The sequence below is a fragment of the Sorex araneus genome, chromosome 10 (assembly GCF_027595985.1).
Source record: "Sorex araneus isolate mSorAra2 chromosome 10, mSorAra2.pri, whole genome shotgun sequence".
In the NCBI taxonomy this organism is placed as follows: Eukaryota; Metazoa; Chordata; class Mammalia; order Eulipotyphla; family Soricidae; genus Sorex; species Sorex araneus.
The window spans coordinates 53,332,824-53,359,746 of NC_073311.1; the positions used below are offsets into that span (position 1 = coordinate 53,332,824).

General features: G+C 56.9%; 1 protein-coding gene across 1 annotated transcript in view; it reads left to right on the forward strand.

Annotated features, from left to right (window-relative positions):
• BORCS5 (BLOC-1 related complex subunit 5) overlaps positions 1 to 25,780 on the forward strand; it is a 65,509-nt gene extending 39,729 nt beyond the window's left edge. Inside the window, exons 3-4 of the mRNA XM_055118533.1 lie at positions 12,803 to 12,960; positions 25,298 to 25,780. Of these exons, the coding sequence (XP_054974508.1) occupies positions 12,803 to 12,960; positions 25,298 to 25,528 (389 nt within the window). The 3' untranslated portion in view covers positions 25,529 to 25,780. The remainder of the gene's footprint in view (positions 1 to 12,802; positions 12,961 to 25,297) is intronic.
• Positions 25,781 to 26,923: the final 1,143 nt, after the last annotated feature.

A 26,923-nucleotide genomic window follows, 5' to 3' on the forward strand; every position in this document is an offset into this window, starting at 1 on the left:
TATATATACATATATATAAAAAATCACTGAGTCAAATATATATATATATATATATATGCTTCCCTCTATGATTTGTTGCCTACTGTCTGAACATACATACACAAAATTAAAGAAACAAAATAACACTCGGGGAATCTAGCTGGGTGAATTATGTGGGCATTCTTTGCACCGCTCTAGCAACTCCATTGTACAAACTTGAATAAACCCCATTGAATAAACTTGTCAAAATAAAGTTAAAAGAAAACAAATGGCAACAGTTACAAAAAAGTTACTAAACGCTGGTGACTAAATTCTATAGCTTTCTATTCCCCCGAATAATACTTATCATATACCTATGGTGGTACCTGACATTTCCCCCACCTCTAGGTGCAGTTTTCCTTTCATATTTATTATGTATCTTAAGGAGATGCTTTGAAATTACTGACACCACATCACTTCATCAGGCTTTCATATTGTTTTTTTTTTCTTTTTGGGTCACACCCAGCAATGCACAGGGGTTACCTCCTGGCTTTGCACTCAGGATACTCCTGGCGGTGCTCAGGGGACCATATGGGATGCTGGGAATCGAACCCGGGTCACCCGCATGCAAGGCAAACGCCCTACCTGCTGTGCTATCGCTCCAGCCTCCCACTTTCATGTTGTCTTAACATACTCTGATACTGATTTCCATGTTACAGGATATTGACTTTTTTTTTTTTTTTAAAGAAAACTACAATGTGGGGACTGGAGATAGTATAACAGGTAGGGCATTTGCCTTGCAACCAGCTATTAGATATATGTAGTAGATATTACCTAGCTGCCAGAGAGACTCAACCCAGCCCTGGCAGCCAACCTCCACTACCCCACCGCCGTCACACTCCAGGCCGCTTTCTACACACTCAGGCTGAGCCTCACGCATAAGTGAACATATTCCTGGACCGCGACACATCGTCATAAAGGGAAATATATATCTGCCTCTCGGAGAGCCTGGCAAGCTACCGAGAGTATCCTGCCTGTATGGAAGTGCCTGGCAAGCTTCTCGTGGCGTATTCAATATGCCAAATACAGTAATAATAACAGGTCTCATTCCCCTGACCCTGAAAGAGCCTCCAATAGGGCACCGTTGGGAAGGACGAGTAAGGAGAGGCTGCTAAAATCTCAGGGCTGGGACGAATGGAGATGTTACTGGCGCCTGCTCAAGTAAATCGATGAACAACAGGATGACAGTGATACAGTGATATGTAGAATATATCTACTACATATATGTTTTTATATGCCACAAATGAATGCAGTCATTCTGCATCTTTCCCTTTCCTTCGAACTCATTTCACTCAGAACACGCTTCTGTTTATTCCATCTGTGAAGCGCGTCGTGAAATCAGACACGATCTGCTCAGAAGCTGCCCCTGTGAGGGGCTGTGTCCCTTTCCACGGTCTACACTGAGGCTTCGTGGGTCCTTTTGATGATGGCTCCGTGGTAATCCGGGATGTCCACCTCTCCCCGGCCTCCTCTGGGGCCTCTCCTGCTGCTGGGGGAAACGAAGGGCAGAAGGAGAAAAGATTAACAAGGAATCCCACCCGGGGCCGCATCGCCGTGAGCGGCGTGCCCAGCTGTGTTCCACGGGGAGGATGTTTGCACAGCTGTGTGCTGCAGGGACCCTGGGGAACTTTGAATTTTTATAAATGCGGGTATCTGCCACGAAGGCAGGGGGTCACGCGAGTGCGGGAGGGACGCCGGCCGGCCGCCCCAGCCTGGTGACAGGCATCTTGGTGTTTATGGTCACCTTGGGATTCAGATAAGTTATCTCCGCACACTTGAGGTCAGGAGTCAGGCAACCAAGGAGTGAGCTTGCTGAGTACATGATTTAATTACCCCAGATCAATCAAGTCTTGACCGAGTGATGACGGGATATAGTGTGTGTGTGTGTGTGTGTTTTAACACAGTTGCTAGGGGGAAGGAGCAAAGTTTAATCCTGAGTTTTGCTGACCTTTGGTATGGCTTTTATCTTGTAGCTCCATATAATTGCCTTCCTGAATTTTCAAAAGGCTGCAGCGAGTGATTTATAGATAAGGCCTCATTCACGCCTTGCCCTGGGAGGGCTCCTATCTTCAAACGGGGTGACGTCAGTTTACTTTGGAGACAGGAAGGAGTTCATTTCTCGGGAGAGATAGGAGCAGCCTGTGTGCTTTGCCGAGAAAGAAATTCGAATCAGAACTTCGCTCGGAGGAAACAGAAGGGAGTCTCTAGGGCACCCGCGCCTGTGGGAATTAGGGCCCTCGAGCCGCGACCCTGAGGGACGCGCGGGACGAGAGCAGCAATGTCTGTGGAGAATTGTGTCATCTGTGCGCCTCGGTCTTTCAGAGACTAAACTTAACATCTGCCATTCTTTCCCCCAGCCCCTTTCCTGGTAATTAGAGAGAGACACAGAGAAGGAGCGGTGGCGGCGTGTCTCTTCCAAGTGGAAGACCCGTTTGTCAGGCTGGGGAGACAGCTCAGGGCTCGGGGACACTTGTCTCCTGCAAGGGATCCCCATGCACTGCCTTTTGCCACCCCCACTGCCAAGGTGGCGCCAGAGGCCCTCTGGGTTTCTGGACCCAAACACCGAACCATCAGCCTGCTTGGCCGAGTGTGACCTAGAGTGGCCCCAGGCCCTTTGAGCACTTCCTCGGATTCCTCCTTCCCCTTCCCCCCCCCCACCGTCCCCCTCAAAAAGGTTTGGTTGTCCATGAACTATGGCGCTGCTTAAAAGCATTTTTATTCCAGGGACAAGAGTGATAGGACAGCGGGTGGGGCACTTGCCTTGCACGCAGGCGACCCGGGTTCAATTCCTGGCATCCCGTATGTTCCCTCGAGCACCGCCGTGAGTAATTCTGAGTGCAGAGCCAGGAGGAACACCTGAGCACCACTGGGTGTGACCCCAAAACATAAACAAATCACCCCCCCCATAACACCCAGTTTGATTCCAGAGTATAACCAAAGCTCAAATCAGCAAAACTCTCAGGCACGAAAGTAGACTATAGACCGAACATGATGGCCACGCAGTACCTCTATTGCGAACAACAACATCGAACAGGAGAGAGAACAAAAGGGAATGCCCTGCCGCAGAGGCAGGGTCGGGTGGTGGGGGTTGGGGTGGGGGTGGTGGGAGGGATACTGGGAACATTGGTGGAGGAGAATGGGCACTGGTGGAGGGATGGGTAAACGAAATGCAAACATGAAAGTTCGTAAGTTTGTAACTGTACCTCACGGTGATTCACTAATAAAAATTTTAAAAAAAAACCTCTGAGGCATAAATTAGAAAGAAAATGGTATTTTAAACAGATTCCTCAAGTAATTCCTAAATCGCTGGATTTCAAGAAGTGGCAAGCCCAACACTCTCATGGTTTGGTTACTGCATTATCTCCCTTTAATTACAGTGATTTTTCTGTCACCAAAAATTACTTATGATATTTTTTCCCGTTAATTCCAGCACTTATTTGCATCGCTGTGATTGTTGTCATAATTATTGCAATTATTTTACCTGTGCAGTGTAGTGGCTAACAAAATCTGCCTCCTGTGGTTGTTGGGACAATTAAATCAGAGAAAGGGTCTTACAGACGTAGAGCCGTGTTTGGCTGAGACAGCGCTATAGCACTGTCATCCTGCTGTTCATCGATTTGCTCGAGCGGGCACCAGTAACGTCTCCATTGTGAGACTTGTTGTTACTGTTTTTGGCACATCGAATATGCCACAGGTAGCTTGCCAGGCTCTGCCGTGTGGGCGGGATATTATTCTCGGTAGCTTCCGGGCTCTCCGAGAGGGGCGGAGGAATCGAACCCGGGGCGCCCTACCAGCTGTGCTATTGCTTCTCGGCCTTTTGGCTGAGATCAAGTGTAGTGTGGCAGCTACTGGTTCTCTTACTCCTGGGCTTTATGTCTTGCCACTGTGGTTACACTGTAGTAAATTTCAGCAATACTCCCAGGGGTATCCAGGTGTCACTTAGTCTCAGGTTCTGGGTGGATAGAAGCAGATAAGGACTCTCGCGAAGGATGGTGGAGTGCGTAACAGAAAGCTCTAGAATTAGGGGCCGGGAACAAGTTCGGTGGCAGAGGGCATGCCCCGGAATGAGAGGCCCTGGGCTCAATCCCCAGCTCTACAGAAAGAAAGAAAAAAAACTGGTCAGCAGGGGCCGGAGCAACAGTCCAGCGGGGAGGGTGTTTGCCTCGCATGCGGCTGACATGGACTTGATACCCCTCACCCAGATGGTCCCCCAGCACCACACAGATTCATCCCTGAGCACAGGGCCAGAAGTCAGCCCTGAGTACTGCTGGGTGTGACCCGGAAACGGCAAAAACAAAGCAGAAAGAGGTTTTGTTTTGTTTCGTTTTTGCTTTTTGGGTCACACCGGGCAATGCACAGGGCTTACTCCTGGCCCATGCACTCAGGAATTACTCCTGGCAGTGCTCAGGGGACCATATGGGATGCCGGGGATCGAACCCGGGTCAGCCATGTGCGGGGCAAATGCCCTACCAAGCAGAAAGAGTTTGTAGAACCAGGGTTAGGCGCCCCTAGTCCAGGCCAGAATCATGTGGCCACTTCTCTGCCGGGGCTGCTTCTGCCGCCCCCACCCGTGTACCCCGAGGGGACAGCGGGCGGGCAGGTGAGGGAGGCTGTTCCCCGCCACCTCTCTGGCCTCTCGGGCAGCCTCGCACTCTCCGGCCAGCCTGTCACCAGGGAACGGCCCTCGAGGAAGGTCTCTCTTGGGCCCCTTCGCCGCCTCACAGGGTCTGGGTGGGTGTGTGGGGGCAGCGCCCACACAGGAGCAGGTGACAGAGATGGTCCTGGGGTCTGAAGTCCGGCAGGAAGGAGGACCCCTCGGCGTGGGCGTGGGCAGAACCTGAGATCGTCTTCCTTCTCCGCAGGCTTCGTGTGGGGGAAGAGCTGATTAATTTTCCTTTTCTTTCCTGAAACTGATCTCGTTCGGAATTACCTGTGCGTTTGAAGTGAGCCAGGAGCGCTGGCTCTGCCCTCCCTCCCTCCCTCTCCCCTCCCCCCCCCCCACCAACCAGCGTCCACATTCCTGTGTGACTTTCCTGGTTCCCACTGGAACGCCGGGTACAAAGTCCTCCCGGCCACGAGAAGAAGGATGAGCCCTTTGAGAGAGAACTGGCATTTAGATTTCAGACTCTTCCCCCCCACACACACACACATTAAATTAAAAAATTTAATTTTTTAAATTAAAAATAATTTAAATAAATTTTTAAAAATTTATTTGAAGTGACTCTTACAAACTTACGCAAGGAAAATGAAGTTCATGGTGTGACTGCTGCTGTCTCTGTAACTGACACCCCCCACACACACACACACATACAACACACACCCCCTTTGTGTTATTCAAACTGCCTGAGCCATTTGGTGTGACAAGTGATTCCAGAAAGGACTCGTCCCGGGCCCGGGGCATCATCAGTGGCCTGGTGGAGAACACTTAGGCTTGGCCGTAGTTACCTGTCCAGCTGGAGGGTCACTTGTTCCTGGAGTGGCGCTAATTTCCCAGACAAGTGGACACTGCGTTCATCCCATAGAATGTTTAGAGGCTGGCCAGGGTATCCCAAGCCCAGGTGTTTGTATGAGGCCACGCTGCTCTGCTCTTCACTTCCGAATGTTGAGTTCCTTCTGCCAACAGTTCTGAATGACCCGCACCAGCGCCTCTCGGCCTCGCTTCCTTCCGGCGGCCCCCACTGTCTCGACCAGCTGCCCTCCTAGTCGTTTTTTTTTTTTTTTTTTTTTTGCTTTTTGGGTCACACCCGGCGATGCACAGGGGTTACTCCTGCCTCTGCACTCAGGAATTACTCCTGGTGGTGCTCGGGGGACCATATGGGATTCTGGGAATTGAACCCGGGTCGGCCGCATGCAAGGCAAACGCCCTACCCGCTGTGCTATTGCTCCAGCCCCTGCCCTCCTAGTCTTACATGATTTTCCCACCTGTGGCCTGCTTGCAGCATCCCTGGGGCCCCCCTGGAGGTCATGAGACCCCCCTAGCTGAGAGGCACCAGTCCGGTTTGTGGAGCTGATTCCGAAGTCTGGCCGATGTCCCCATCCCGGCCCGTAAGTGGAGCCGGGGAGGAAGACTCCGGTCCTGGGCGTTGTTAAGGGAGGACCAGGGTGTGGCGTTTTGCCTGATCCTCTGGGAGGAGAGAGTCGGGGAGGGGGAGAACTGCTCGCTCGGCTCCTCGCGGTGGACGGGGAGAGGATGTGTAGGTGCCTCCTCAGCGGGCGCCGGCCCCCTGGGGTCACGGCAGCCCCTTCTCGTCTCGTGGACACTGTGACCAGAGGGGTGCCCGGCCCTGGATGGCTGAAGGGGTTCGCCTGTGCGGGGAGTCCCGGGAGGGCGAGCGCAGAGGGCAGGTGGCTCTCGGAGCTCTGGCCCGAGAAGGAAGAGGGGACTGGGGTGAAGTGCTCGGTCTTCCCGCTGGGCAGGAGCGAGGCTGAGTCCTGCCCTTCCCACGGCCCATGGCTGGGCCTCTCGGGCTTCCCCAGCGGCTACTTACCCGACACGCAGCGGGAACCTGCGCCCACAGTTCGACCTGCCGCCAGCCCGAGACCAGGTGCCGCCGGGGATAGTCGCTACCGGGCTGGACACGGCGGAAGGGGCGCGAGAGTGTCCCGGGCTCTTTCAGCCGTCCCTAAGATAGGGACGAGGTTGCGGTTTGAATCAGTGACTTGGGGGCGTCAGAAACCACCTCACTCGAAGGCATGCGGGTAGTTCCTGGGGACTCAGGGGAGGGAGCACCCCAGGGCGTGTTTCTGTCCACACCTGCCCCGGCTCCCTGGAGCTTCTCTGCTCTCGAGTCTTTCCTGGGGGCTGAAGGAGCTGTGCTGAGCGTCTGGGTGGTCCTCCTCCCGGTCAGGTGGGTGTTCCCGGGCCGGGTGCAGAGCAGAGGTCATCGGCGGGCTCCTAAATGCCCTGGGAGAAGAAATCCCCCCTCCCCCCACCCCGACCCACTTCCTAAGCTCTGTTGCCGTGAGCTGGGTGTCTTTAGGCTTTGCCCTTGTCTGATTCAGTGTTTTGTTTTTGTTTTTGTTTTTGGCATTTTGAGTCACACCCAGCATTGCACAGGGGTTACTCCTGGCGGTGCTCAGGGGACCATATGGGATGCTCGGAATTGGACCCCGGTCGGCTGCATGCAAGGCAAATGCCCTACCCGCTGTGCTATGCTTCCAGCCCCAAAACTTCGCCCTTTAGAGAAGAGGAGAAGGTGCCTTTGAATGCTAGAGTTTAGTACCAGAGCAATAGGACAGCAGGTAGGACGTTTGCTTTACACACTGCCCACCCGGGCTTGATCCCCAGCAATCCATACGGTCCCCCAGACACGCCAGGAGTGATCCCTGAGCACAGAGCCAGGAGTAAGCCCTGAGCATAGCCGGGTGTAGCCCAAAATCTTTAAAAAAAAAAGAGAGAGAGAGAGATAGAATTTTAAAAGGGAAGAAAACGAAAAAAACACTAGTGTTTAAAAATAATTTTTTTCCCATGAAAATTGAAAAAAGACTTGGTATTAAAGAATACACGTGGCTTATGTGCTCTCATCTTTAAATCATGTAGATAAACAGAGTCAATAGTGTTTGGGGAAATTTTTTTGTTTTTTTAGTTTTTTTGGCTACCTTAGCGGTGCTCAGTGGGACCCAGTGTGATGTCTCGGGGTCACCCCCACAGTATCTGGGGACCATGTGTTGCGTCTGTGTCTCAGACCCCAACATCCCACCTGCACACCACGTGCATGAGCCTTTTGAGTGTTTCCTCTGGCCTGGAATTTCTGTCTGTTCATTATCTGTTGCATAATTGCACCTTCCCAACAACTTTATTTTGGGGGGGAGGGGAGGGCCTAGGGCTACACCCAGCTGTGCTCAGGGCTCGCTCCTGTCTCTAACGTCAAAGACCACTTCTGGCAGGCTCAAGGGACCGCGTGGGGTGCTGGGAGTTGAACCCAGGTTGGCCATGTGCAAGGCCAGCGCCCTGCCTGCTGACCCCGCCTCTGGCTCCTGATTCTTGTGAGTCATGTGGATTCCACGGACTGGGTCCCAGCACTGGGTACGGAGCCTGTCCCACCAGCTCTCCAGTCTGGGCCCCGCTTCTCCCAACACTGCGTCCAGCTAATAAGCCTCTAGGGGTCGGGGAGCTCGGTGAGGTCACAGCCGAGGTTGATCCGCAGACGGCTCCATACTGTAGTGAGAAAATGAAGCAAAACTTTTTTTTTCGTTTTTCGGCCTGACATACCAAAAAGCGAAAGGTTACTCGGCAGAGTAATTTCCAGATCTCTGAACCTGGTGGTTTTTCCACTCTCCACCTGGTGCGGAGGGGTGGGGAGGGATGGTGGGCAGCCTGTGTCTCGCTCCACCTGGCCCCCCACCCCCCACCCCTGTGTGCATGCGCCCCGCCTGTGTCAGCGGAGCGGCTTGGACAGGGCTGCAGTGTCTCCCCCGTGCAGACCCACCCCTTCGCCCATGGACTCGGGTCCGCCAAGGACTTTAGCTCCGGAAACATCTGCCGTGTGTGTATCGCAGTTTCAAGCGCGGGAAGGGCTTAAGCTTGAAACACAGCGAGGGCCCCTGGCCGTGTTCCCCGGGTGGGGGCCGACCGGCGAGGTGGCTTTCGTTGCGCAGGGAAAGCTTCCTGTGACCGGGCGGAGGGGTGAAATCGATTCACTAAAACTGTCACCTGCTGGAATTAGCTGGTGAGTGTTCGGACCTATAGTTTTCTCCGCTTTTTTGCATGTTGGAAGGTTTATGTTAGTGAGACGGGGTGGGGGGCAGAGCCCCGATGATGAAGCGACTCCCACTGAGGAAACCGGTCCACAGGAAACGGTTTCAGGTGGATGTGGATCCTTCCTTCGTTAAGGATGAGGCTTTGGGTGGTGAGTATAGTCGGTGGGTAAGGGCTCCACAGAGACCCGGCCCGGATGTGACTGAGGGAGGCTGGCTGGGCCCAGATTGGAGGGAGCCTGTGCACGCCCACGGAGAGTGCTCCCCCCATGCGCCTCCAATCTGGCAGTGCTCCCCCATGTGCCTGTAACTCTGGTGGTGCTCCCCCAATGCGTCTGCAATCTTGGAAGTGCTTCCCCTTAGTGCCTGCAATCCTGGTGGTGCTCCCCCAATGCGTCTGCAATCCTGGCGGTGCTCCCTGTATGTCTGCAAGTCTGGTGGTGCTCCCCCATGTGCCTGCAATCCTGGCAGTGCTTCCCCATGTGTCTGCAACCCTGGCGGTGCTCCCCTGTGCATCTGTAATCCTGGCAGTGCTCCCCCTGAGTGCCTGTAATCCTGGCAGTGCTCCCCCCCAGCATTTGCAATCCTGGTGGTGCTCCACCCATGAGTCTGCAATCCTGGTGGTGCTCTGCCCATGTGTCTGCAATCCTGGTGGTGCTCCCCATGTGTCTGCAATCCTGGCGGTGCTCCCCCGTGCATCTGCAACCCTGCTGGTGCTCCCCTGTGCATCTGTAATCCCTGCGGTGCTCCCCCTGAGTGCCTGTAATCCTGGTGGTGCTAAGCCCGGGTGGAGCTGGCCGTCTTGGGGCACCCTGCCCTTCCCCGGCTCCTGTCTCAGAAGGTACTGGGGTGGTTCCATCCTCCAGCAGGAGTCAAGGCCCCCGAGAGGGACGGGGACTCTTGCTTTTCACCGAGTTCCTCCCTCTTCTTTTTGCTCCACCTGGCGGCCCCTGTGATCTGGCAGGATTTGTGGCAGTTTTCCCAGATTCCTCCAAGTCCAGTGATAACATTCTAATCATTAAATTAGGACCTGGGCGGCGTGTTTTGATAAAGGGCAGGGGTGTAATTCTGGCTTAAGGCTTACGGGTGATTGAAGGGGCCATTGCCTTGACTTGGGAGTTGCCGGAGCAACTTCGTCCCGGCCCCCAGGGTGACTTCTGGACAGTGAGTGCCCCATGCTCACTCTGATACCCCTGTGTTCCGTCTTTGGCTCCGGCATGGAGTGGGGCCGGGCAGTGCTGTTTCTGGGGACGGCTGGGGGCCTGGGAGCTCGGCTGAGCTCTGTCACCCTCATTCACTTGCCGGTGACCCGGTTCTCTTAAGCGGGGACAGCGCTGCACCCGGACATGAAGTCGCTGAAGATTAAGTGCAGAAAGCAGGCACCAGGGGTCCCCTTGTTTCTCATTAGACCAGACACAGAGAAGAACGTAAACCCATGCCCGCCTCGGTGCTCATTTGTTTGGGGAGAGAAGAGTTGTTCTCCTTAATGTAAGCTACGTGGACAGCACTTTGATGGGGCGTAAAGTAGAAGACAACCAATCTTGATAATATAAATATATAAGTATGTAACATTGTAACACTGTCATCCTGTTTTTCATCGATTTTCTTGAGTGGACACTCATAACGTCTCCATTGTGAGATTGGTGGTTACTGTTTTTGGCATATCAAATACGCCACGGGTAGCTTGCCAGGCTCTCCGAGAGGGACAGAGGAATCGAACCCGGGTCAGCCGTGTGCAAGGCAAATGCCCTACCCGCTGTGCTATTGCTCCAGTCCCTATATATATATATATATATATATATGTACATATATGTATATATTAGCACACAAGACTCAAACTCTAACATCATGTTAATGATCTCTAATTCAGGGGCTTAATAGCTCCAAGATGAGATACAACAATTTTCACACACTCTAAGGAAAGCATTTTGGATCATTTTTAGTCAATTACTCATAACAAGCAATGCAAAATAAATTATTTAGCATCTGCTTTTGGGGAAGGTTTGGGCGGTGGTGGTAAAACTCGAAATAAAGGTGGTGGCAAAAGGAAAGAGAGAACAAAAGGGAATGCCCTGCCACAGAGGCAGGGTGGGGTGGGGTGGAGGGGTGCTGGGAGGGGTACTGGGATCATTGGTGGCAGAGAATGGGCACTGGTAGAGGGATGGGTACTCGATCATTGTATGACTAAAACGCAAGCACAAAAGTTTGTAAGTCTGTAACTGTACCTCACGGTGATTCACTAATAAAAAATTTAAAAAGAAAAAAAGGTGGTGGGAAGGCGTAACGGTAGTGGGGTTGGTGTTGAAATGTTGAATGTGATCCATTACTGTAATGTCATCAGTTACTGAGCAACTCTTTGGAAAAAAAATTTAAAACACAAACATAAGCTACGTGGGTTAGATCATAATGAAGCAATCATTAGAGGCCGTAGCGATAGCACAGTTTGCCTTGCACGCGGCCGACCTGGGTTCAATCCCTGGTATCCCATAAGGTCCCCCAGCACTGCCGAGGAATAATTCCTGAGTGCAAAGCCAGGAGTAACCCCGAGCATTGCCGGGTATGACCCAAAAAATAAATAAAATAAAATCATGGAACAGAGTTCTCGTCGAGACTCGCTGTCTTGGAGTCTCGCTGCTCGATTTCTTGTTGGATCAGTGCTAGAAAGCCCTAAAGGAAAGCAAGAGAGTTGTCGGTGAAGGGCTTTGGAAAGGTGAGGGAGGCCGTGCAAAGGCAGGAGACTTTCCGTGGCACGGCTAAGCTGGGGCCGGGGGACCGTGCAGAGATGGGGTGTCTAGAGTGCTCGGTGATTTCTGTTCATGGAGAAATCTTTTTTTTTTCCTTTCTGGGTCACATCCAGCAATGCACAGGGGTCAGCTCCTGGCTCTGCACTCAGGAATAACTCCTCGCAGTGCTCGGGGGACCATGTGGGATGCCAGGAATCGAACCCGGGTTGGCCGCATGCACGGCACATACCCTACCTGCTGTGCTATCGCTCCAGCCCTGGAGAAATCTTTTTCAAATCAGTTTTGCCCCTTTGTCATGGCAGAGCCGAGGTACACCCTTAGTTTCGGTGCTTGCACGCTCTTTGGTGGTTGTGCCACACACTTGTTACCACGTGCTGGAGATTGTCCACGATGCTGCACTGGGGATCCCAGGCGGCGACAGCATCCCTAGACTCCGCTTGGCATGTGGGCGGCACTGGGGGCCGAACCCGTGACCTCCTGCTCACAGGACAGCCACTCGACCATTAACGTCTTCCCGGGCCTGGTCAGTTCTTTCCTGTTTGTCATCTCATCACCTCCAGGACATTTTACTTCTTTTCCCGAATGGTCTCAGACAACCACTCATCCTTAGAGGAACGAACAAAAAACAGTCTCCAAAGTTTTCAATCAAGAAGGGAACCATGGGGCTGGAGTGATAGCACAGCGGGTAGGGCATTTGCCTTGCATGCGGCTGACCCGGGTTCAATTCCCAGCATCCCATATGGTCCCCCAAGCACCGCAGGGAGTAATTACTGACTACAGAGCCAGGAGTAACCCTGTGCATCACTGGGTGTAACCCAAAAAGCAAACAAAAAGAAAAAAAGAAGGGAACCGTGGGGCTGGAGTGATAGCACAGCAGGTAAGGGCATTTGCCTTGCACGCGGCTGGCCCGGGTTCGATTCTCAGCATCCCATATGGTCCCCCGAGCACCGCCAGGAGTAATTCCTGAGTGCATGAACCAGGAGTAACCCCTGTGCATTGCCAGGTGTGATAAAAAAATAAATCAATAAAAAGAAGGGAACTGTGTTCCAAATCCCTGGAAATAGCGATCGAATGTCAGTGCAGTTTCTTTGCCTCAGTCTTGAGCTCCTTGTCTGTGAAATGGGACTGGTGGTGTCTTAGCTTGCGGGGCAGTGGCGGAAATGAGCAGTAACTCACAGGGAACAGCTTGCCCAGGGCTGTTGCGGGAAATAGAGACGCGGGTGGCTGCCGGCTGCTCTGGTCGGGGGCAGCATGTGGCGAGGGGTTGTTACGTGCCCCGGTCCTGCGATTCACGCCTGGCTACCCCCGCCGCACCTGAGCTGGTCCTTCTCTCTGCTCCGCAGGGCTGTTGAGCGGCCAGACCTCGCCGACGAATGCCAGGCTGGAGAAGCTGGACTCCCAGCAGGTGCTGCAGCTGTGTCTCCGCTACCAGGACCACCTGCACCAGTGCGCCGAGGCCGTGGCTTTCGACCAGAACGCACTGGTGAAGCGGATCAAGGAGGTAACGGCCCGAGACGCACGCGCGCTGCCCGATCGTTGCCTGTGGTTCCTGGGGCCCTGCCCCGCGGCTGGTGAGCCCGTCCCTCGGAGAGTCGTCAGGGTCTAAGCCGGGGCGTCGGCTCCCCTTGATGCAGGCAGCGTTGTGCCTTCCGTAGCAGCAGCAGGAGCTGGCGAGAGGGAAAGGCTCGGGGAACTGGACTGGTAGGGCTCTGGGTCACCACTTCCCGTGCCCAGGAGAGTTGCTGTCTTTGTCTTCATTGCAGATAACACATTCCCCACTTTGCAGATGCGGAAACTGAGGCCACTCGTGGCAATGCCCCCTGACCCCACCCCACCAAAGACTTCGGAGTAAATGGCTTGCTGTCTGTCTTCCAGGCCACTGGCTGTTTCTGCTCCGAAACTCGTTCTTGACCCTCCCGTAGTCTGGCATCCTTCCCAAAGGGAGCCGCACTGCAGTGTCAGCCACTGTTCCCGCGCGGTGACGCTGCCTGGTTGGGTAGAAGTGATGCCACTCACCCACCCACGAGGTGCCCCCAGGTGAAGGTACTCGCCAGCCGGCAGAGCCCAGGCGAGTGTCGGTGATGGTCAGGGACATACGTGTACCTTTGACATGCTTCCGGGAGCACCATGGTATAAGTAAACACCTTTTTATTTATTTTTAAAAATTATTTTTATTAATTAATGATTTTTTAATTAATTATTTTTCATGACAGTTTTGAACTTTGTTTTTTTTTAAAGACGTTTTACTGGGTCACCCTGAGATGCGGTTACTTGCATGATTGTGTTTCAGTCACACAATGCTCGAGCACCCATCCCTCCACCCGTGCACATTTTCCACCAGCGTTGTTCCCAGTGCCCCTCCCGCCACCCCCACCGACCCCACTCGCTGCCTCTGTGGCAGGTACCATCCTTCTTACTGTCTCTCTGATTGGAGGCACTGTGGTTTGCAGTACAGATACTCAGAGGCCTTTGTGTTTGGCCTTTGGTCTACTCCCAGCACACATCTCCCGTCCCGGGCGATCCCTCCGATCATCATTTACTTCGTGGTTCCTTCTCCGTCCCAACTGCCTTTTTCCCCCAGTATGGAGGGCCCGTGTCCCATCCATGGTGTGACCCTCCTGGCCCTTATCTCTGCTGCCCTTAGGTTAAACACCTTTTTAAAAGTTTTCAATTAGGGGCCGGAGCGATAGCACAGCGGGTAGGGCGTTTGCCTTGCACGCGGCCGACCTGGGTTCGATCCCCGGCATCCCATATGGTCCCCCAAGCACTGCCAGGAGTAATTCCTGAGTGCAAAGCCAGGAGTAACCCCTGAGCATCGCTGGGTGTGACCCAAAAAGCAAAAAAAAAAAAAAAAAAGTTTTCAATTAAAGATGGATTTGTAGGGGCCGGAGTGATAGCACAGCGGGTAGGGCATTTGCCTTGCACACGGCCGACCTGCCGACCTGGGTTCGATCCCCGGCATCCCATATGGTCCCCCAAGCACCACCAGGAGTAATTCCTGAGTGAAAAGCCAGGAGTAACCCCTGTGCATTGCTGGGTGTGACCCAAAAAGAAAAAAAAAAAAAAAAAAAAGATGGATTTGTAGTCCCAAGGGTTTAAAGCTGCATGTGGTCTCCTGGCTCTCGGGGACCGCGCCCCGGGCTCCAGCACTTCCCCTCCCCGCCCCCCCCCCCCCCGTCCCCCTCATTTCTAGAGTTGTCCTAACACGTGTCTGCACGCTCAGAGACTCGCTCAGGGACCTCAGGCCACCGTCTTCCTGGTGACAGCTCTTGCTTGGCGCACGGCTTGTCCTGACCCGGTCGCCATGGAGGAAGGTCCCAGAGGGCCAGGCGACCCTGAGCAGAGGTTGAGGAACAGCCGAGAGCAGACTGGGGGGCGTCTGCTTCTCGTGGACGGAGCCACCGGGGTGCCTGGCTGCGCTCACAGATGTTGCAGAGAGACCAGAGGGTTTTTTTTTTATTTTCTTTTGTCTTATTATTATTATTTTTTAATATTTGGGGCCATGTTTGGTGATGCTCAGGGGTTACTCCTGGCGGTGCCCAGGGGACCACATGGGATGCCGGGAATCGAACCCAGGTGGGTCGTGTGCAAGGCAAGTGTCCTCCCCGATGCAGTATCTCTCCGGCCCGCCAGAGGTTTTCCACGGGGCCAGTGTGCCCGAGCTGACCTCTCCCGTGCTGGGAAGGTGCTCTCGGGAGGAGGGAGGGGCTCTGGCGTGAGCTCTCTGTTCACGCAGTGCGGGGGCCCGGGCTCGGACCCAGGTCCACAGTGCCCACCATGTGCCCTGCCATGGGGCCGCGTCCCGGGCAGCCGTGCTGGCAGGCTCAGTGCTTCCCTTGGTCCCCGGGCCCCAGACATCCCTCTGCAGCCGCTCAGAGGACAGTGGGGCGTGCCGGGCAGCTCACACAGTCATTCCCGAAACCCAGTGATGCAATCCGCATTCTTGAGGTCCGGGGATGGCTCCATTTTTTCTGGAAAACCCAAGTTAAAAAAAAAAAAATACGGCCCTTTCCTGAGACCTTCCTCCGCCTCATCTGAGCAAAGGAAACCGGGTCACTTCAGAATGTCCAGTATGTGGCAATCGACGCCACCGGGCCCGTGGGGCAATTCATGAGAGCACTGGCGACAGCCTGCCCATTGTCTGGCCCTTGCGAAACAGGAAGTGGCCGTGGACTAGGCAGCTGGAGTGGGCGTGGAAGGTTCCAGAAGGAAGCAGGCTACAGTTCTCCCTGGCGCTCTCCCGAGTACAGATCTAGGCTGCCGTCTCCGTCCCTAGGACCCCGGCCCGTGTCGTCTGATAGTCACATTCACCCGTTGACATTCATAGGTTCTTGTTTCCATTAGGGGCCGAAATGATGCCCCCTCTGCCCACCCTGCCCCCCACAGATCACACTTCAGAGCCGTCTTCCCGGACTGTGCGGTTTCCTCTGACGGGGGGGACTGTGGACTGGAAACGTCTCTGGCTTTCCCAGCCCGGGGCTGAGGCCCTAGCACGGTGTGGTGGCGCAAGGTGTCCTGGGGTCCGGTCGGGCTCCGGCAGGCCTGGCTCTGAGGGTCTTCTCTGCGAGGGCTGACGCTGGTCTCCCATGGACGGGGGCACCCGAGGGACACGCCACCCCACACCTGCCTGCGAGAACGCCAGCCCCGCCCAGCCGCTGTGGGCCCTGGCGGCCCGGCCTCCGCCTCGGAGTGTGCGCCGAGCTTGTCACTCGTGAACTGCAGAGCAGAGTGACCGCGCAGCTGCCCTGGAGACTGGAAACGTGGGTTTGAATACAGCGCTCCTGGCAGGCCGTGCCAGTGAATGGCACGGGCGTGGCGTGGGCCTGGTGTACGCGTGGGTGTACACATGACGTAGGCGTGTTGTAGGCATGTTGTAGGCATGTTGTAGGCATGTTGTAGGCATGGTGTGGCTCTGGAGGAAAGCACATGAAGCCCAGTATGAAAATTTGTTTTGTTTTGTTTGTGGTTTTTGAGCACCCGGTGATGCTTAGGGGTTACTCCTGGCTCTGTGCTCAGGAATTAACTCTTGCGGGTGCTCGGGGGACCACACAGGGTGCCAGGGATTTAGCCCGAGTCGGCCACATGCATGTATTCCATGTGTTCTGTGTGTTCCATGTGTTCTGTGTATTCTGGTGCGGCTGGGCTCATCTGACGGGTGGATGCTGGTCACTGAAAGCGCCCCATAAGAGTGGCCTTGAGCTCCCCAGAGAGGTGCTTTTGCTCTTGCATCCCTTGCAGGGGGAGAGGCGTGGCGCGTGGGACTCGGGCACGCACTCCCAGAAGCCGTCATGGCACGCAGAACTCAGGTGGCCGCCACGTGTCCCGTGTGTGGTGACGGGTGGCAGCCCGCCGTGGTGTGGCTCCTGGAAGCCTGTGTCCACGTGGGTCCCCTGTGTAAGAGCGAGGCCGCAGGGAGAGTCACACAGGAGGGAGGGAGGAGGCCAGAGTAGCAGAGTGCAGGGGTGAGGGGGACAGAGCGTGTGTGGGGGCAGAGCACAGGGGTGAGGGAGGCAGAGTGCATGGGTAGGGGGGCAGAGTGAAGAGATGAGGGGGGCAGAGCACGGGGGTGAAGGGAGCAGAGCATGTGGGTAGGGGGGCAGAGTGCGGGGCAAGGCGGGCAGCCATTCCAGCACCCGTAACCTCAGTGACCCCCCGCCCCCCCATTAGCTGTCCGGAGGGGACCTCACACAGGAGACGAGAAGGGGTGGGGGAGCAGCTGGTCTCCACTGAGGAGCCGTGGGTGGGGTCAGCTGGGCGGGGGGGCGGGGGGGGGGTGTCGAGGATGCTCACAGCCTGCAGGGGTCTGGGCAGGGTGTGGTACTGGCCTGTGATGTGAATGAAACCCTGTCACAACAGCTTTGTAAATCCCAGTGCCTGAAATAAAAACAAACGTTCTCGATTGGGAGGGAAAGGAAAGGTGCCTGGTGTCATCAGCGCGACTGTGCGTGCAGGGCTGGAGGCGGGAGGGGTGTTCCGGCGCGCCGGGTGCTGGCTTGCCTTGTTGCAGCCGGAACGCTGCAGGAGCCAGGAGTAAGCCCTGAGCCCCGCCGGGGTGGCCTCAGGACCGCAGAGAAGGCGCTGCTGGTCCCCGGAGAGGCTCCGAGGCTGGAGCACCTGCACTGCGTGTGGGATGCCCAGACTCAGTCTCCAGCACCTCACGGTCCCCTGAGTACCAAGCCTGGAGTAGCTCAACAAACCAACACAATAGCACCACCGGGATCAAGCAGTGACATTTGGGAACCTGGTTTTGAGCACCCCTGGCTCCCTTTGGGGGTTAATACCCGGTGATGCCAGTCTGACCCAAGATAGGCCAACCCAGCTTTCTTACCTTGGAAGGTGATGATGAGCCACACTTACTCCTTCCTTCCTTCCTTCCTTCCTTCCTTCCTTCCTTCCTTCCTTCCTTCCTTCCTTCCTTCCTTCCTTCCTTCCTTCCTTCCTTCCTTCCTTCCTTCCTTCCCTCCTCCCTCCCTCCCTCCCTCCCTCCCTCCCTCCCTCCCTCCTTCCTTCCTTCCTTCCTTCCTTCCCTCCCTCCTTCCTTCCTTCCTTTTTTCTTTTTCTTTTTTTTTTTAATTTGTTTTTGTTTTGTTTTGGGGCCACACCTAGAGGTGCTCAGGGCTTACTCCTAGCAGGCTGGGGACACCTTACATGGTTTCTGGGATTGGACCTGGGTCCGCCACGTGCGAGGCAAGCACCCTCCCCCCGCCGTACCATCCCTCGGGCCCCCGCACTGCCGCCATTCGTTAGGGCTACAGAACCTCACTGGGCCTCGCTGTGTTTCGGAACCGCTTTGGCAGGGCGTAGCCGGCATTGCCAGACGGATTCTTCCTGCTCTTTGTGACTTTGGCTCATCTGGAAAAGGCGACCTGGGGTCGGCTGTCAGGAAGGTTCTGAGTCCAGGCCCGGCTCCAGGAGCAGCTGTGAATTATGTGTCTGCTGTAGCGTGGAAGAAGGAAGCGAAGGCACTTAGGCCTGTTATCTTAAAAAAAAAAAAAATTGGGAAAGCTCGAACACCCTTTTATAGTGCGCAGTGCAGTGGATCTGAGTCTACTGACAGAGTTGTGCAAGCAATGCCAGCGCCTCGGAGCACATCACGGTCCTCCCCAGAGGCCCCGTCGGAAGGGCCCGCCCCCGGTCTGCTTCCTGCCTCTGGGAACGGCCTACCCCGGGCACGTCATGGAAATGGAGCCATGAACGTGGCCTGCTCCGCCTGCTCCTCGGAGCGTAGTGCTCCCGAGGCCGAGTGTCAGACTCATGTCCGCGTGTCGGCCCCTCCGTGCCTGGAGAGCACTGTGTCCTGACTGGCCATTTGCTTGCTCCGGGATGGACAGACGGGCTCCGCTCCTGAGTCCTTGTGGCGATGGACGCTTGTGCCCAAGTTCCGGTGTGAACCACGGTTTCGCGTCTCTTGTGCATATCCCTGATTCACACACTTAATTTATCTGGCGGGGGTGGAGCAATAGCACAGCGGTTGGGCGTTTGCTTTTCACGCGGCCAACCCGGGTTTGATTCCTCCGCCCCTCTCGGAGAGCCCGGCAAGCTACTGAGAGTATTGCGCCCGCACGGCAGAGCCTGGCAAGCTACCCGTGTGTATTGGATATGCCAAAAACAGTAACAATAAGTCTCTCAATGAGAGACGTTACTGGTGCCCGCTCGAACAAATCGATGAGCAACGGGATGACAGTGACAGTGATTTATCTGTGAAGGGACTGGTGGTTTGACACCACTGATAATTTTGAAATTTCTACAATGCACCGATAAAAGAAGACCCGGTTTTCCCAGAGGGAATGCAACTGTTTATCAGGGTGAGATGCTCAGATTACCCTTGTGTCCAGAATTATGCGCGGCTAGAGCCTTATCCGCTGTACTATGTTTTTGGCCCGAGAACACATTTTATTATTATTTTTTTAATTTATTTATTTATTTTTAATTAGTGAATCACCGTGAGGGCACATTTACAGATTTATACACTTTTGTGCTTATGCTTCCCTCATACAAAGTTTGGGAACCGAGAACACATTTTAAAAAGATAACGTCAGTCAAAATGTATCTGTAAACATTCCCAGGGATCCAAGCTGGCCGTCCTTCATGCAGGCGTGCACGCCAGCCCCAGGAGTTACCACCTGGTCCCACACAAACGGCCTCCCTGGGTATTCTTCTTTGGGATGCTGCCGGGAGTTGCATCCAGGGCCCCTACACCTGCCAAGCAAGTGCCCCCCCCCCCCCGAGACAAGTCTCGGCCATCTCAAGCTCTGGGTATCAGTCCCGTATGAGTTTGGGGGAGATGCAAACATTTTCATCACTAAGCATGAGCCCCGCTCCCCCACCCCCGCCCCAGGAGTGACCCCTGAGCACGGAGCCAGGAGTAAGCCCTGAGCATGGCCGGTGTGCCCTTAACTCCTTGCTTAATTTTTTTTCTTTTTGGGTCACACCCGGCAATGCACAGGGGTTACTCCTGGCTCTGCACTCAGGAATTACTCCTGATGGTACTTGGGGGACCATATGGGATGCTGGGAATCAAACCCGGGTCAGCTGCATGCAAGGTAAACGCCCTACCCGCTGTGCTATCGCTCCAGCCCCATCTTGCTTAATTTTCGAAGAAACCGTCAGACCGTCCTTCAGCACAGCACCATTTTACATCCCCATCAGCCGAATGTGAGGGTTCCTGCGTCCCCGCCTCACTCCTTCGGGCCGTTGTCTCCTTTCTCCTGCAGCATCTCTCTGGCTCTGAGGAAAAGCTCCCCCGTGGGCTGATGCTGGCCGTTTGCCTGGCTCTGTTGCCTTACTGCGTCTCTTTGGAGAAATGCAGGATTTGCAGCCCCGGATTCCGCCCTCGGGACAGTGCGCGTTGCTCTGTGACTAGGAAGGTGAATGCTCAGGTTCAGAACAGAGGAAAGGATGAAGAGCAATGAGGGGCGGGGGGGAGTCGGAGCTGTGTGTATTTTTGAGTGTAGTCATATAATTCAGAATGTCTTTTGTTTAGTACCGTGAAAACCAGATCTCCGGCCGTATTGGGTGGAATTTATTGTCTTGAGATAGCTTTCCATTTTTGTTTTTTTTTGAGGGGAGTCGGTGGATTTAGGGCCACACAGAGCTGTGCTCTGGGGGTTGCTCCCCACAGTGACCCGTGGACCACCTGGTGCTGAGGATGGGACCGGGGTCGGCCACATGCCTCAGGCCCCTGAGAAAAGCTCTGCTCACAGTCACCCAATTCTTGGGGTCCGGCTTTTCTACCCATCTGCAGACCACTCCTGGCCAGCCGAGGGGCCATGCGCAGTATCCTGGACTCAAACCCGGGTCGGCCACGGGCAGAGCCAGCACCCTTGCCCGCACTGTCTTTCCTGCCCGCCCTGCCGCTTGGTCACTTTGACCAGGAAGAGCCCATTCTGTGTCAGTGTTACCCATTACGTGTGGGGGCTCAGAAAGTTTTTGCCATCCAAAGAGAGAGGGAGGCTGGGCTGGTGGGGAGTCAGGCGAGGATGGGGCCCCGAGATTCGCTGGGTCGAGCCCACACAGCTGCTCCTCTGCACCCCTGTGCCCCTCCGACGCCTCCCCGGAAGCGGCAGAGAAGCAGCACCCAGGGAGGCGGGGAGCTGCTGAGAAAAATCCCGTCTGACAGGGACCTCGCTGGCGGTGGGACAAGGAGCCCAGCGGAGGGACGCGAGTTGGAGTGGGGCAGGACTGAAACCCGGTCATGAACCACCTTGTCACTGTGTCTCTCCTGTGATTCAGTTAGAAGGGAGGAAGGTAATTAGTCTTAAGTCCTTAAGCCTTTTTCTTTTTTTTTTTTTGCTTTTTGGGTCACACCCAGCGATGCTCAGGGGTTACTCCTGGCTCTGCACTCAGGAATTACTCCTGGCGGTGCTTGGGGGACCATATGGGATGCCGGGGATCGAACCCGGGTCGGCCGTGTGCAAGGCAAACGCCCTACCCACTGTGTTAAGCCTTTTTTTTAAAATTTTTTTTTTTAATTTTTTTGCTTTAAGCCTCTCACAGAATCTCTAGAATTCAGGAAGAGACGGGCCACGGCCTCCATCCATCGGGACTGAGATGGGGTTCGCGGAGGGACACGGTGACCTGCTCATTTCCCTTCTGATCTGTGAAACGTTTTAAAACTTGTTTCTAGCCATCTTTTATTGGTGTGGGGGGCCTGGGGGGCTCAGGTGCGGTGGTAGTCAGGGCCTACGCCCGGGGTCTGCGCTCAGGGATCCCTCGTGGTGGGGACTCGGGAGATCCTGGGATGCCGGGGATGGCTCAAGACCCCGCGCCCGACCCGCTGTGCTCGAGGGCCCCTTTCACCGCTTGCCTCTTTAAACTCACAGTGACAGCCTCCGGCCTAAGTGCCAGCGCCACTGTATGTGGCCATACGTGTCAACACATGTCTTTCCTAGAGTACGGTTTTTCATGGAGACTCTGCCGGGGATATTGGCGCTCAGGACAGATCATCTTTACCGGGCAGGGAGAGAGCACCGCTGGGAGGGCGCCCGCCGCGCACACCGCCCTGGGCTGGGCCCTGAGCCCTGCTGCGTGCCCCCCTCGTGCGTGCCCCCCCCTGAGTGCCTCCCTGTGTGCCCTCCCTGCTGCGTGCCCTCCCTGCTGCGTGCCCCTCTGTGTGCCTCCCTGCGTGCCTCCCTGTGTGCCCTCCCTGCTGCGTGCCCCCCTGCGTGCCCCCCTGTGTGCCTCCCTGCGTGCCTCCCTGTGTGCCCTCCCTGCTGCGTGCCCCCCCTGTGTGCCTCCCTGTGTGCCTCCCTGCGTGCCTCCCTGTGTGCCCTCCCTGCTGCGTGCCCCCCTGCGTGCCCCCCTGTGTGCCTCCCTGCGTGCCCCCCTGTGTGCCCTCCCTGCGTGCCTCCCTGCGTGCCCTCCCTGTGTGCCCTCCCTGTGTGCCCCCCTCGTGTGTGCCCTCTCTCGTGCGTGCCCCCTTCGTGCGTGCCCTCCCTCGTGCGTGCCCCCCCTCGTGTGTGCCCTCCCTCGTGCGTGCCCTCCCTTGCGCATGCGCCCCTCGCACGTGCCCTCCCTCGCGCATGCCCCCCTCGCGCGTGCCCTCCCTCGTGCGTGCCCCCCTCGTGCGTGCCCCCTCGTGCGTCCCCCCCTCGTGCGTGCCCCCCCTCGTGCGTGCCCTCCCTCGCGCATGCGCCCCTCGCACGTGCCCTCCCTCGCGCATGCGCCCCTCGCGCGTGCCCTCCCTCGTGCGTGCCCCCCCTCGTGCGTGCCCCCCTATGTGTGCCCTCCCTCGTGCATGCCCCCCTTATGCGTGCCCCCCCTCGTGTGTGCCTTCCCGCCCCCCATGTGTCCTCAATGCCGCCCCCCCCAAGAAGAGATGATTTTTTCTTTAAAAGTTTGTCACGGCAAGTATTTGACACCTGATGTAACTGTCCCGAATGCACTTTTACCTGGGAACTTCATACAGCAGAACTCTCAAAGCAGTGCTCCTGTGAGCAGACGCCATTTACTACAGCTGTGAGCTTGCTTTCGAGATGCCTTTCAAGGATTGTCCGTCCGTGAGGGGCCCCGCACCTGGCGGTGTCAGGAGTCACTCCCGCTGATGCTTGGTGGGGGAGCATCTGGGTGCTGGGGATCAGACCAGGGTCGGGCCGGGTGCTTGGAAGGCCGGCGCCTGGCCCTGAGCCCCTCTCTAGCCCCCTCAGAGTCCCTCTTCCTCTCCCTCCCCCTCCCTCCCCCTCTCTGCCTCTCTCTCCCTCCCTCCCTCTCTCCCCCCTTCTCTCTCCATCTCACCCTCCCTCCCTCCCCCTCTCTGCCTCTCTCTCCCTCCCTCCCTCTCTCCCTCTCACTCCCTCTCACCCTCCCTTCCTCCCCCTCTCTGCCTCTCTCTCCCTCCTGCCCTCCCTCCTGCCCCCCTCTACCTCCCCCCTTTCTGTCTCTCTCTTACTCTCTCCCTCCCTCTCTCTTTATCCCCTCCCTCTCTCCCTCTCTCTCCCTTTCTCCTTCTCTCCCTCCCCTGTCTCTCTCCCTCCCCCTCTCTGCCTCTCTCTGCCTCTCTCTCTCTCTCCCTCCCTCTCTCTCTCCCCCCCTTTCTCTCTCTCCCTCCCTCCCTCCCCCTCTCTCTCTCCCCCCTTTCTCCCTCTCACCCTCCCTCCCTCCCCCTCTCTGCCTCTTCCTCCCGCCCTCCCTCTCTCTCCCTTTCTCTCTCCCTGTCTCCCTCTCTACCTCCCCCTCTCTCTTCCTCCCTCCCTCCCTCCCTCTCTTTCTCTCCCCCCTCTTTCTGTTTCTCTCTCCCTCTCCCTCTCTCCTCCCCCTCTCTTTCCCTACCCCCTCCCTCTCTCCCTCTCTCCCTTCCTCTCTCCCTCTCACTCTCCCTCTCTCCCCCCCTCCCTCTCCCTCTCTCTGTGGGGGGTGCCACACCCAGCTTTACTCCTGGCAGACCCAGGGGACCGCATGGGGTGCCAAGGGCCAAACCTGGGCCGGCCGCGCACAAGGCAAACATCCTGCACCACCGTCCTGGCCCCTCCGGATCTTTCTTATCTCGGAGAGCACGGGACCAGGACCAGGACCGCGAGTCCGTCACGGAGACCAGCGCCGTGGGGGAGGGTAGGTAAATGTTGGTTTCCGCCCCCGTGTCCGGGGCAGTGTTTGCCAGCGTCTCCGGCACGGGCCCTGGGCTCTCGGGAGGACATCAGTCGCAGAGGCTCAGGACGAGAATAAAGGGTGTCGGCGAGGGGCAGAGGGTGCTGGTCAGCGGAGCCCTGACCGTGATGGGCGGAACTGCAGGCGGCCCGGCTGCGTCTGTCCGTCTGTCCGGCCCCCTCCCGCCTCGCCGCCTGTGCCTTGCCTTGGAGGCAGGTTCCCTGGGGCGCTCCGGTTTCTGTCCCGTGGCCATCTGGTCACCGTCTCACGTTCTCACATCAGCCCTGCCCGGCCGGCGCTGTCTGTCCAGGGGGAGGTGGGGGGCGGGGTGAGGGCAGCGGGACTGAGCTCAGAGCTTGAGTGCTCGGTCCGAGGCCACAGAGCCAATCACAACAGGCGGAGCCGAGATGGTGACCCCATCGCATCAGCCGCATTGGGGTGCTTGTGCCGCCGGACTCCATCTGTGTGTGCTCTGACCGTCTGCCGTGCCCTTCCCGGCAGAAGCGGGTCAGCCGGACCCGGGGAGAGGTCAGGTCCCAGCCGAGAAGGGACTCTGGTCTGGAGCGATAGCACAGCGGCTAGGGCGTTTGCCTTACACGCAGCCGACCCGGGTTCGATTCCCAGCGTCCCATAGGGTCCCCTGAGCACCACCAGGGGTGATTCCTGAGTGCAGAGCCAGGAATGACCGTTGTGCATCGTCAGGTGTGACCCAGAAAAAGCAAACAAAAAAAAAAAAAAGAAAAGAGAAGGGGCTCTGGGGAGCCGAACCCGGAGCGCTCAGGCTCCCCGGGCGGGCAGTGGGGGGCCGCGGGCGAGAGCGCAGCCAGCCCCTCCGGGCACTCGTGTCCTGTGGCCAGCGCGCGCGCCCACGCCAGGGACGTGTCTCCGGGCCCCGCCCCCACCCCCGGGGCTGACCCTCTCCTCGCCCCCCTCCCGCCCCCGGGGCTGACCCTCTCCTTCTCGCCCCCCAACCCCCGGGGCTGACCCTCTCCTTCTCGCCCCCCGCCCCCGGGGCTGACCCTCTCCTCGCCCCCTCCCCCCCCACCCCCGGCTGACCCTCTCCTTCTCGTCCCCCGCCCCCGGGGCTGACCCTCTCCTTCTCGCCCCCGGCCCCCGGGGCTGACCCTCTCCTTCTCCCCCCCGCACCCCCCCGCGGGGCTGACCCTCTCCTTCTTCCCCCCCCCCCCCGCGGGGCTGACCCTCTCCTTCTCGCCCCTGCCCCCGGGGCTGACCCTCTCCTTCTCGCCCCCCCGCAGATGGACCTGTCCGTGGAGAGCCTCTTCAGCTTCATGCAGGAGCGCCAGAAGCGCTACGCCAAGTACGCGGAGCAGATGCAGAAGGTCAACGAGATGTCGGCCATCCTGCGCCGCGTCCAGATGGGCATCGACCAGACGGTGCCGCTGCTGGAGCGGCTCAACAGCATGCTGCCCGAGGGCGAGCGCCTCGAGCCCTTCAGCCTCAAGCCCGAGCGGCCGCTGCGGCTCTAGGGCCCGGGGAGGGGGGCGTGGGGGGCGCAGGGGCGAGAAGGCTGGAGGGGGCCGGTCAGCGCCGCCCTGGGCAGAGGAGTGCGGACGGCCGCCCCGCCCCCTTGGAACCGGGTAGAGACTGTCTGCAGACCCGCCCCGGGAACCCCCGGTGGGGCCTGTGCTGTGTCCCCTCCCGGCCTGGAGGGAGGGGCTGCATCCCCGTCCTCCGCCTCCGGACTGTGGCCTGTCCCCATAAAGAGCCCTTGGACCCGAGTCTGTGTGCTGTCGCTGCTCCTTTTCCCTCCCAGCCGCGCCTGTCCCTTCAGCCCACCCGGCACCCACCCTCCCTGTCACCAGGCCCGGCTCCGGGTTCAGGGCCAGATCTTTCTCCCCGCACCACAGGACGATGGTTTCTGCAACGAGCTCTGAGCATCTGTGTTACTCGGCGTCTGTGTTACTGGCGCCGTCACTCCGGAGCTTTGACGCAGCCATGCAAGAGCACCCGGTGGGGCTGTGTGGCCTGCACCGGCCTGAGGGGCCAGTGGCCAGCCCAGCAGCACGGGGCCGGCCGGACAGGAGCTGCTGTGGATTTCAGGGGGTTGAGGGCAAGGGAGGGATTCGGGACACCACAGAAGGACTCGGACCCGCCCTCTGCGGGCCATGAAAACTGACAAGAGTGGGTGGGAGGCCCGGAGAAGGGATGTCTGGGTCCAGTCCCTGGCACTGCAGGCTGTGTCCCCCAAGCACAGGGCTGGGAGTAGCCCCCTGAGCACTCCTGGGTGTGGCCCCTAGACCCCCCAACGAAAATACTGTATTTTATTTGTATTATCTGTGGGTTCCATGAGGTGCACTGGGGTCTCCCCCACGCGTCTCCCAGGACGAATTCTTTTCCTTCTGTACATTTAGACCCCCTGGCTCCCTTCACCCGTCTCTGCTAGGCTGCCTCAGCTCCTTTGCTCTGGCAGTCACCTTAATTTCTCTATGAGTTTTAATATTTTTCCAGATCATACAAATAAGGGATATCATCTGGCATGTTTCTTTCTTTGATTTATTTCACTTAGCGTTTAAGCTGCACCAAATGGCATGTGTTCATTTTTCATTGCCGCATAATATTCCATCTCTATATGTGTTGTAGTGCCCATACACTTGGTTGCCGGGAGTCACACGCGTGGTTTCAGTGCTCAGACACACCAAGTTGCGGTGCACCCGCAGTCACGCACTTTGTAGTGTTGCCAGGGATCCTGACTGTGTGGTCTGCACACAGTGTATGAGATGCAAAGTCCTGCCCCCACACTACCCCTTGTCCTTCCCCTACTTTGGTCTTTTTACCTGGGTGCTGGGCTTGATCCACCACCGATTCCTTTTTTTACTCCTGCCAGGAAGGACTTTTTCTCTCCCCCCCCCCAGTACTATTTG